Source organism: Symphodus melops (assembly GCF_947650265.1).
Source record: "Symphodus melops genome assembly, chromosome: 14".
Lineage (NCBI taxonomy): Eukaryota > Metazoa > Chordata > Actinopteri > Labriformes > Labridae > Symphodus > Symphodus melops.
Window position 1 is genome coordinate 2,164,097 of NC_136704.1, and position 11,859 is coordinate 2,175,955.

The 11,859-nt window shown below is 43.5% G+C and overlaps 1 protein-coding gene across 3 annotated transcripts; it reads left to right on the forward strand.

Moving 5' to 3' along the window:
• Positions 1-473: 473 nt before the first annotated feature.
• On the forward strand, positions 474-11,610 carry LOC306834786 (copine-3-like). Of its 3 annotated transcripts, XM_079360978.1 has the most exons (17): positions 1,091-1,161; positions 1,817-2,007; positions 2,129-2,308; positions 2,418-2,492; positions 2,572-2,643; positions 3,017-3,097; positions 3,171-3,260; positions 5,031-5,129; positions 5,284-5,370; positions 6,108-6,167; positions 6,266-6,399; positions 6,486-6,540; positions 6,655-6,706; positions 7,233-7,366; positions 7,616-7,852; positions 7,956-8,070; positions 9,853-9,986. In XM_079360978.1, exons 2-16 carry the CDS (start codon positions 1,849-1,851, stop codon positions 8,064-8,066), a joined length of 1,626 nt encoding a protein of 541 aa, XP_079217104.1. In that variant the 5' UTR covers positions 1,091-1,161; positions 1,817-1,848; the 3' UTR covers positions 8,067-8,070; positions 9,853-9,986. The 3 variants fall into 3 exon arrangements, with proteins under 3 accessions (XP_079217103.1, XP_079217104.1, XP_079217102.1); XM_079360977.1 differs by lacking the exons at positions 1,091-1,161; positions 7,956-8,070 and adding an exon at positions 474-530 and having other exon boundaries at positions 9,853-11,610; XM_079360976.1 differs by lacking the exon at positions 7,956-8,070 and having other exon boundaries at positions 9,853-11,610.
• Positions 11,611-11,859: the final 249 nt, after the last annotated feature.

Genomic DNA, 11,859 nt, shown 5'->3' on the forward strand with positions numbered 1-11,859 from the left:
TCATTTACATATTTAAAGCTACAGACACATAAAACAGCCTGTTCTGAGCAGTGACATGTTTATCATAATCTTTCATTACATACAACAATTGTCATACTACAGTCTAATTCTATGGTACCTGATTGGTGGAGCCGTTTTTAATGTGTGCCAGGAAAGCAAATGGTGTAAAGAAGTTTATGGAGAGCTCTTAAAACATATTTTATAAGTTTTATGTAATCGGTTAAAAAATATCAGGTCATGATTGATCATAGACTGTAAATACTACAGTGATTATAGAGTCAAACATCACGTGACAGGGGAGGTTAAGTTTATTAAAAGCAGGTGATGAAGATACTGGAGTATAAATGAGTCAACACTTTTACATGGAGCCATTGACACATAAAATGTAGTTAATCATTGGCGTCATTACGTCAGCAGTACGTTTCATTTGTAGAAATTTCCCTTGCAACAAAAACAAACGTAAACGTCACTTCCGGTCCGCTCGAGCCCCGCCTTACACAGACAGCTAGCTAACTCGGCTGGCTATCAAGGTAAGGACTACAAGAACTACATTTCCTCGAGTCTGTTATCAAATTAGATGAAGAATCAAACTTTTAAACAGCTTGTGTTAACTCGCCTCGCTGACGTCATTCACACTGAGGTTTTTTTAACTTAAATCATGTGACTGTTAGTTTGAAAGCGTAGATGGGCGTTGCCTAGCGACCAGTAAAACCATATTTAATGTTGGACAGACGCTTCATGTGTTTCTGTCATCCTCTATCAGTGTTTAAGTCCATATTATTCTGATGATGTTGCATCGCCAGATCCGGTTCATGTTTCCTTCATGTTCCTGCAGTCTCACGCGCTGCGTTTGGCACGAGACTCGTCAGTTTTAAATCAACGACACGAAGAAGTCACGTGACATTTATTAAAACTAAAGGAGCCGAACTGACGGAGCAAACATGTAGACTGCTAATATGTGCTATGAAACATAATCAACATGCTGTGAATGTATTCTCCATCAAACACTTGAAGTTGTTCAGTTTGTGAATGAAGTTTGGCGGGTGTGTGTGTGTGTGTGTGTGTGTGTGTGTGTGTGTGTGTGTGACAGGAACACTTCTGGGTGTGGCGACTTGTTGCAGTGGAAATCTGACCACATGTCATATGTTAAGGTCTGCTGAGGTAACGGAGCAAATGATTAACTACATGTTTATGTGTCAGTGGCTCCAGGTTAAAGTCATAACTTTTTATTTTTTGTCACCTGCTACATTTTATTGTTGTCTTATTTGCTGCTGGGAACTGAGGGAGTCATCCCAAAACAATCAATAGAGTTCAGTCTAAGTCTAACTCTTTTGTTTTTGTTTTTTTCAACACCTGCATCACATGTTTTTATTAAAATTAAACATACATGACACTTAAACATAAAAAGAAATTTAAAAAATGTCCTATAGATGAAAATAATTGCAAATCAATATTCATAACTGTGATGAAAAGGTTAAATAAATAATAATATAGTTGTCACCAAAGCAGCCTTTTCCTCCTCAGTAACCTCGACCGCCTCCGTCCATCCCCTCTCTCCTATTCAGATGCTGAGACCCTCACTCACGCATTCTTGATCAATAGGCTCATTGACGCATCAGTGACCAAAAGCCCCCGGCCTTCATAAACTCTGCTGACTCCCCTCGCCCCAGCCCGGCTTCAAACTCCTTGTCACTGCCTCCAACACCCTCAATAACCCGGCTACCTGTCTGACCTCCTCCTCTGGCACGCTCCCACCCAAACTCTGAAGTCTGCTGGCATCTTATGAAACGTCTTTCTTTGTTTTCCTGTTTTTCAGTTTGTATGAACGTGTGAGTCCTCCAGGCTGTGATGGCGGCACTGGCGACCCCGGGGTCTAAGGTCACTGACTGCGTGACCAAGGTGGAGATTAGCATCTCGTGTGAGAATCTGCTGGACATGGATGCGTTCTCAAAGTCGGACCCTCTGTGTGTGCTCTTCATGAACAGCTCAGGGCCTCACTGGACTGAGGTGAGAAGCTCACTCGCTTGTTTCTCTGCAAAGATTTCAAGAGTTTGTAGAGAGGAAGTTAAACTCAGGGAAAAGAGCGTCGGACTAACAGAATGAATCCATCGCTCTGTGTCTGCGTCAGGTCGGCCGGACGGAGAGAATCAACAACTGCCTTAATCCCAAGTTCTCCAAGACGTTTCTCATCGATTATTATTTCGAGATGGTGCAGAAGCTGAAGTTTGAGGTTTACGACATCGACAGTGAAAACAACAGCCTGCAGGATGCTGACTTCCTGGGAGAGCTGGAGTGCACCTTGGGACAGGTGAGCCGTCAGAACAGGTCCTGCACTCATCATCATCATGCTCTTGTTTCCTTTCCCAGCTTTATCTTATTTTTACAGTTCATGTTACAAAAAGTGTTTTTCTGTCCAGATCGTGTCCTCCAGGAAGTTAACGAGACCGCTCGTTAAGAAGGACAGGACACCTGCAGGAAGAGGAACCATCGCTGTGAGTTTGTTCTTCTCAGACTGACTGAGAGAGTTTGTGTTTCTGTCACCATCTCACCGCTGTTTCATGGTTTTCATAGATAAGTGCAGAAGAAAGAACAGACAACAGGGTGGTGCTATTTGAAGCTGCGGCTAGAAAACTGGATAAAAAGGTAATCCTGAGACTGAGTTGAATTACAGGTTTTAAAATTCAGAAATATTAAGAAGATGAGGATGCAGCCTCGTTGCTTTCATGAAGAGAAATCTTTTGTTTTCCATTTTCATGAAGTTTAAAAACGTGTGGGTGAGACGACTAAACATCTCCAAAGCGTTGAGATTTTAAAGAGCTAAATTAAATCACATAAAGCTGTTTAATCCTGGTTCACTAAATACACGTCTGTATTGTTGTGTTTAAAAACAGAAGTGTGTTTAGTGAACGTGAACAGTGTGTGGAACTTTTCTGTGAATGTGTCGGTGTTCTCCTGCGAGCTCGTTTTAGACTCCGGTCGTCTGGGCAGATTTTTAATCTTTCCTTACCTTTTCCAGGATTTCTTTGGCAAGTCCGACCCTTTCCTGGAATTTTACAGGCAGACAGAGAGTGGGTGGCAGCTGGCTCACAGGACCGAGGTACAGATATCATGTGAAGGTTCAAACCCTGCAGAACTGAGCGACATCATGAAGTTCATCGTTTTTACTGCAGGTGGTGAAAAACAACCTCAACCCGACATGGAGACCGTTCAGCATCGCCATGCAGTCGCTCTGTGGAGGGGACGTGGAGAAACCCATTAAGGTACAAACACAGGCAGAAGCAGACTGCAGCACGTGTTAAGCCCCGCCCCCCCCCTCCAACCGCCATGTTATCCTCAAGTGTTTGGTGTCAGTGTCGAAAGGTTTTAGCGGGAGGAAATGAAGAAATGTAAAAATGTTGGTTTTGTTTGTTGCTGCAGTCTTGTAAAATCCCTCCTGTCTCATCCAGGTTTGATCCTTTTAGTAATAGTAGAAAGTTCAGGACCTCATCAAGACTTTAACGAGTCGATCAGAACTTTCTGTTTTCAGTGAAGTGATATGTCGACACTGTCTGAGACTTTATAAAACTGATATTCAGGAAATATCACCACTGGGAAAATCTCAGAATTTACCAACTTTATTAGATTTTTTTTTCCTGAAGACGTTCCTTAATTTAGATGAGTTTTTATTCCCTGTGTCAGAGAGCATCGAACTCTTGCAGCGTACGCTCTGATGACTTCTATGTGTTTTAGCTTTTCTTCACGTGTTGTTTTGTTTTGTTTCTGACCCCGTAAACGCACTCTTAAGGAAGAGATGATTTCAAGTCCACAGACAAGTGAGTTTTCTGTCTTCACCGTCTTCCTCCACGGAGGAGGATGCAGCGTCTGTGAGCGGACGGGGACGGAGTCCGAGACACGTCTACGTCTGTCTTAAAGGAACATGCACAACAAATGTCACTTGTTGGTTAACTTACCTGTTTTAATGGCGAGTCTCTGTTTGAGCACGAACATGGAGGAGAACAGGAAACAGAATGCAGCAGGTTGATTAGAGCACGGTGGCGTGCAGACAGTCTAAGCCCCTCCCACTGGCTCCAGGTGAATTCTCCTGATTATATCCTGCTGCCTTCTCTCAGTCAGCTCACTCTGACTCTCTGCAGGAGAAACCTGCCTCCACTCCACGATTTAAAAACATGATAAACAGTTGAATAAAACCAGTTTTTAACTGGTAAGTTAACCAACAGGACCGAGTCCCATCCAGTAGAAGTTTCCGGTTCAGGTAGATTCTTTAGTGCTTCGTCTGGTAGCGTCACAGTTTGTCTCGTCTGACTGCTCCACCTGTTTGTCTTCTACCTGTTCACTCCACGCTGAAGCTGCAGGCCGTCACGCTCTCATCAGGTACATCCTTCTGGAGGAGTCCGTGGGTTTGCTCTTTAGTTAGTTAGAAGGCTTGTGTGTGAGTTTCATCTCCTTCTTTTAATGTTTCATGGCGATATAAAAGATCAGTCCCGACATATCGGCCGATATCTGTCTTGGATTTATAATCGACCCGTAGAGATAGATCTAATACATGTTTTGAAATGTAGTGATCAAACACTGGAACGTGACTGAGCATGTACGTTAGCATGCGTGACACTTATCTGGATATTCATTGATTTCTGATAATGAGCGTGTCTCCACAGCAGCTGTTCTTAATCATTGACAGTAACGAGAGAGATCCTTAAAATGCACCGACTTCTTTAATCGCAGGGTGACGGTCCTGCTGTCATTATTATTATCATCACAGCTTTGCAGCCACATTGATTGAAGTGTATTTTTAAGGATCACATGAGCATATGTTGCTGGTGAAATATCAGCACATATCTGAGGTAAAATGAGCCGACATCGATGTTGACTTGAAGCGCTCGTATCGGCCGGTATTGTCGAGTTATCGGTCGGACTGCAGTTGAGTTTCTGTCCCTTGAAGCTCCTCACCTGAAGCATGGTTTGGTGTGACTGCTTTGGTTTGCAGACTCTGGTGATAGCTCATGTAATGAGTGTTATCTGTGTCTCTCCAGGTGGATTGTTACGACTACAACAACAGCGGCTCTCACGACTTCATCGGATGCTTTGAGACCACGCTGGCACAAATCCAGCAGGGGTCACAAACCTACGCTGTGAGCTCCGACTCTCCGTCGCTCTCTTTGTGACTGTTTGATCTTCATTTCATCTTTAAAGGCCACAGAATACGTTTTGTTCTTGTAGCATGTACCGGATGAAGCTTACAGGTTGTTTTTGTCTCTGACTCGTGTGTGTTCTCGCTCCTCTCAGGCTGAGTTCGATTGCATCAACAGCAAGAAGAAACAGAAGAAGAAAGGATACAAGAACTCGGGTGTGATCGTTGTAAAGAAGTGCCAGGTATGCAGGGTCTAACTAACTATCTATTGTATTCTGGCTGCTCATTGGAGGATGAGTGAGGTCAGTATCCGTCTCTTCCTGTGAAGGCTCTTGTTGTTGTGGGACTGCTCTCGATGCACGCGTTAAATCTGGAGGAGGATGAAACAGAACGAGCAGGAGATTAAAGGTTTAGTGAGAGAAACAAGATGAATTAGGATTAAAAAGACAGACAAATACAAACGACTGGAAACAGGGAGTGTAACATTTGTTTGGATATGTAGATTTAATCTGCCTTGATATTAAAACTTTAAATTAAACAAGAACAGCTTTAAGGAATTCAGTGCCTGAAGGACGTAAAGGCTGCGCTCACACTTCCCGAGCACGTCTGTGAGCGCTCCAGCACGGTCCAGCTCCTCGGCTCAGGCAGAAGAGGCGTGTGCAAAGTGGACAGGAAGTATAGTGCAGCTAGCTTGTCTCCCTGCAGAACAATAAATGGGAGATAATGGAGACATCTCTCAGGCCGTATCTGAGCAAAACAAGCTGCAAAGTCCCCGATGAAATGAGCTTTAAGAAACCGTTTGTATTCTCAGACAGATTTCCTCCAGTGTTCACCGTCAGCTGCAGGATGGACAGTTTACCTACACGTCTAAATTTATATTTTACTGGCATGTTGTATTTTTAAAATACACCCTGACCTGTTTGTTTTATGAGTTCCTTAAACAGCTGCGTTGATTTCTCTGTCCTGAATGAAACTCCAGGTGGTGAAGGAGTACACCTTTCTGGACTACATAATGGGAGGCTGTCAGATTAACGTCACTGTGAGTACGACATGCGTCCCCGTGCAGCGTCCCTCTCCTCATGAACGTCATCAGAACTTTACTGTCTGTGTTTCTCCCTCTCTCCGTCCTCGGGACAGATCGCCATCGACTTCACCGGCTCTAACGGGGATCCCCGGACCCCTCAGTCCCTTCACTACATCAGCCCTCAGGGCTACAATGAATACCTGGCAGCCATCTGGGCAGTGGGTAACGTCATCCAGGACTACGACAGGTACGTATGATGCTGTGTGAGTGTTCGCAGTGTGACCCGTTTAAACGAGTTGAGTCGTTGACGCCCGTCTCACTTGATCCCTGCAGTGACAAGATGTTCCCTGCGTTTGGATTTGGAGCTCAGATCCCTCCTACGATGCAGGTAGCTGTTTGTGTTTGAGTCTCTGTGTTTTCTTCTCTTGTGCATCAAAATCTTGTCTTTAATGGATGAATCTCAAATCACAATTAAAGAAAAAAAAAAATGTTTGTGTTGCAGGTCTCTCATGAGTTCCCCATCAACTTCAACCCATCAAACCCGTTCTGTGCAGGTAATGAAAGACCCAAAATAACCAAGGTGAACTCAAACTGCCACTTTTTTAAAGATGACAGAACGTAACCCGAGTGCATTCAGGCTGGCTGGAGAAACTCAGAGGGGATCTGTTTGTGTTTCAGCTCCTCCTGCAGGTATCAGGAGTGAAAGCACACTCACACATGAACCTCCCACCAAACCCAGACTCAACTCTCTCTTCCAAATGTACCTCCCTCTTTATCCGCCCCTGTGTGTGTTTGATCACTTTATTCTGTCCATATTAGATCTTCATGCAGCTCTGGTTACTTTGTCTGTCTGCACATTAGTTTCTCACAGCCTGTCTGATCACCGTCTACTTGTGTGTTTTGTCATTTGATTTGATATTTTAGTCTGCTTTGAAAAGTCTCTGCTGTTCCTGTGTTTTGTTTTTCATGCTGCCTCTCGATGTGAAAGACCCGCCAGGGAAAAACACATTTTCTGTTTGTTTTTTTAATTGAATGTCACCTGAGAGTTATTTCTGTTCCTCAGTGTTTATGTGCTTTCAGGTATCGAGGGCGTGGTCCAGGCCTACCAGCAGTGCATCCCCCAGGTGAAGCTTTACGGTCCCACAAACTTCTCCCCAATCATCAACCACGTCGCCTGTTTCGGCAAACAGGCCATGCAGCAGGAAACGGCGTCAGTGAGTGAACTGGAGTCTGTCTGTCTGTTTTTGTCGTGATGGTTTAGAGGAGGGTTTCTCTCCGGGTACTCCGGCTTCGTCCCACAGTCCAAACACATGCTAGTTACAGGTCAAAGGTCAAACTGAGAGTCATACAGTATGCAGGATAAGAGGCAAAGATTAAGACTGTTTACACATTTTGATCGGTGCATCTCGACACCCCGGCACTGAGCTTTACTGTGATTGTTGTGTTGTTCCCTAATTTCACAGCAATACTTTGTCCTGCTGATCATCACCGACGGAGTGATCACTGACATGGATCAGACTCGCAGCGCCATCGTCAACGCCTCCCGTCTGCCCATGTCCATCATCATCATCGGGGTCGGGGGGGCGGACTTCAGCGCCATGGAGTTCCTGGATGGAGACGACGGGAACTTACGCTCAGCTACAGGAGAGTCTGCCATGCGGGACATCGTGCAGTTTGTTCCTTTCCGGCAGTTCCAAAATGTAAGCTCCATCGTCAAACTAACTCTGCAGGCGTTCACCACGTAACCTTCTTCATAACCCTGAAGTCACGCTTACATTCAAATGTCTGCACGTCTTATTTCAGGCAGGCACTGTGGCTCTTGCTCAGAGTGTTCTGGCTGAGTTGCCCGATCAAGTGGCTTCCTTCTTCAATTTATTTCAACTGAAGCCCCCCAGCGAGCCAAGCCCGTCCTAGAAATGTAGGATCACCCCCACGACATGCTCCCTTTCCTCTCTGCCACTTTCAATTTAAAGGTCACATGATCTCCTCCTCCTCTTCTTCAGGTGAAATCAGTGTCAGAAGTGTGTTGTTGTAAATCCACTCTGATCCTGTATTTGATCATGTCTGTAAACCCCTCTATTTCAGCCCTGCTCAGAACAGGCTGTTTCTGTGTCTGTAGCTTTAAATATGTAAATGAGCTGTGTCTGACCACGCCCCCTCTCTGGAAGGGCTCGTGTGTACTCGCTGCTTTCTGGCTCCATGTCCTATTGTTTACGGTGAGAAGGCAGACTCAGAGGGCAGAACAAACACCTAGCTGTGGGAGTGTCACCCACCTGGGGGAGGGGCTACTGCCCTTTGTGATGTCATGAAGGGAACGTCTCCAAATGGCCTGTTTGAGCAGGCAGGAGACGGAGAGGATGGACTTTTCGTTTGTAGACAGACTAGAGACACGTGTTAGAGGAACATGGAGGAGAATATGTGACCTTTAAAGCTGCATGAATTCCAGTAGAAACAAAGTTAATCATCACATTAGCTTGCTTCACCAACCTGTTCATTGAAGGGCTTAATGTCCTGACCAGTCTCAGCTTGTGGGACACTGTCCTCACACACTGGAGGTGTGGACCCTGAACACTAAATCAAGAATTCTCACTTCACTTCAGGAAAAAGGAAACTGAAAAAAAATAAAAAGTTTCAAAACTGTGTGAAACACTTTTACAAACAGACAAATTGAAATGTTTAAATTTTATAATATAAGATTACGAAAGCAAAACATTTTACACTTGGACAAACGACAGAATCTCACCTGAAAGGGAACGTACCAAAAGACGGGAATGACCCAGGAGTGACTGAGTGATAGGTCTGTTAGTCACCGGAAAGACTGTGCAGAGTTTCTGTCCTTTGTGAATTTGTCTCAGCACTCGTGAAAGTGTTTTGCTTTTCTCATATTTAAAAAAAAAAAGAAAAAAGTTCTGTGTTTGTAAAAGTGATTTAGATTTTGTCATTTCGGTTTTCACTCCCAGCCACCGTAGTAGCCAGTTCAACATCGCCCAAAAAGCTGCAGATGTTTAGTTTCATGATGTTTTGACCAATCAGAGAGCAGCCTTTGTTCTTCCTGCAGTGTTTGTTCCCTCTCGTGTGTGATCGTCTCTGAACAGACTAACGACTAAAACAACTTTTAGTTAGACTGTCATCCACAAACACAAAGTCTGGTGTTCGTACGACAGGACAAAACGTGATGAAGAGGTGAGAACTGAAGCCTCCAGCTTGTGTCCAATAACAACAGTGACATCTAGTGGTCAAAACTTCAACTACAACTAAAGGTCACAAAGAACTCTGCCAACAAACTAACAGCCTCCTCATTCTCAGAGCGTTCACGCCTTTCTAACCGTCACCATGACAACCATTTTGTTTGCATGAAGGACCTCATACCTACCGTGAGCTCAGTGTAACATAAAGTGTCACTTCTGTCTGTGTTGGTCCTAAACGAGAGGTTGTGTTCATACGAGGCTTCAACATTTTAATTTCCACACAGCTGCAGCATCTCAGTGCAGATGTGTCAGGGCATGATAGGTGACGGTGTTTGGCCTGTGTGCTGTTCAAAGACACTTTTCTACTAAGCATAGCTTCATATTAATCAGACCCACATACTGCTCACTCTGCTCGTCTCGTGTGGCTGCTTTCACTTTTCCCCTCATTCCTCCATTTTGAACCTCAGACACATTTCCCGCTCTCACCTCGTCGCTCTGTCTCTCCTCTTCAGAGTCCTCAGGAAATGCTCGCTCAGAGCGTGCTGGCAGAAGTCCCCGGCCAGGTGACCAGTTTCTTCAACACCATGAGCCTGAGGCCGCCCGACAGCGCCACTCCTCCTCATGACGTGTCAGCGTCCGCACCCCCGAGTGATGCATCCTGACTCGGATCTCCCTCTCCCCTTTAGTGTACCAGTAACTCCAGTATGCACACACTCCCAGTCTTTAATGGATCTTTAATTCAAATGTCAAATAAGCATGCAGCATCCAGCACTGATATTATCTACTAACACGAGTCTTACGTAGACACATGATTTATTATGTCTCAAGTGCCAGGATTGTTTGGAGTTTTATATTTCATTAACATGTATTAGCATGTTTCTTTGGGGGAAAACTGAGGCAGCTAAAATCTGCCTTCTCGTTTGTTTCTCAAACATCCTAACGTATGCACTCGTCAGGAGGACGAGGTGTCTCCTGAGGTCAAACGTGATGTAGCAAAAGTACAATGCTGAGAATCAGAGTGTGTGTCTTCCTAGACTAAACTTTATTGATCCTTTGGGATGACTCCCTCAGGAAATTTAGGTAGGTAGGTCCTATCAATGCCATGTGTAGTTAAACAGAATCGAACCTTCTGGTTGACCGACTCTACTAACGGATCCACAGCTGCCTGAACATGTCACCGCGTCCCTTTCCCTCCAGTATCTCTCCATAACAATCATCATCTGTCAGCTTTCCTCAGAAATCAAGAATACCTCGTGTTTAAATCTTGGATCAATCTCCGGTGACACAAAAAACTATTCCGACATGTTTACATACTGGATGCCTTCAAATCGGATCAACGAGACTCTTTAAATGAAACCTTTTGTAACTTTTCTCGAGAGCTTTATTGTCGGCCTCTGCTGCTGTTTTCTACTGGAATCAGGGGCCGGATTCACAAACGTTTTCTTTAGACAAAACTTGTTTTAATATTGTGCTCTCTTATTTCAGGAGCACATGAGACATGCGTCCAAAACTGAAGTGGATAAAATTAACAATCAAAGTTAAGACAAGTTTGTTAAAACTGGAAATCCAAATGGATTGTTTAAAATATGTTTGAATGAATGAATTTAGAGGCTTTTCTTTTCACTCTAACAATTTAAGGACGAGTAAATTTAAAGCTAAGGAGAAAATTACATCAAAGTTTAAGAACTTTGCTTTTTCTTCGGAAAAAAAAGTTAATAAAGTAAATGAGCACTTTTCATGAATATGAAATCTTCTTAACTTTTGTCTTCAGACTGAAATTCAGAAGAAACCGGCACTTAATGTGTTCTTCTTTCTTTAGAAGGTTTTATGAATCTGGCCCCGCTTATTGTTTTTTTTTAATTCAGTTACCAGATTATTTTCATATCTTATGTACGAAACAAGGAGGAAATCTGGAAGCGATTATTATTAGTAGCAATTCTTAACTGCACGTTTTCACTTCTATATGTTCGGTGGTGACTTTCTCTTAAAACGAAGAGGTTACAACTCTTTACTGAGTTTTATATAAAATGAAATAATACATTTCAGTCAGTGTCAAAGTATTTATATTGTTTGTTTGCACCGTGGCATTGCCTCGTGTTGTTCACCTGTCTTTGTCCTCGACTTTGTTTTGATTAGTATTACATGTAAATATGATTCATTAAAAAACAAATAAGCCATCTTTTACTACTTTATGTTTCAGTTTTGTATTATTTGAAAAATTAGCTCTTATGTTTGTAAACCGACAATAAAAATCTGTGTATTTTCACAAAGCTGTGATTCATTTCTTTATTTGGGTGAAATTGAAACTTATTTTATGGAGTGTGAAACTAATGTCCTCAACAGTCTCAAACTTTTTACCTGAGTCTAGGCTGGGACCCCCGAGGACCCAGTGTGGGGGTAAGGGGCTGAGATACACGCCTGACAGGTCATAAATAAATCATACTTTCATTGATAAACTACCATCAGAATAGGACTACACAAGCGTTATCTTGATTTTATTTTGAAGGGCCCACAGGATC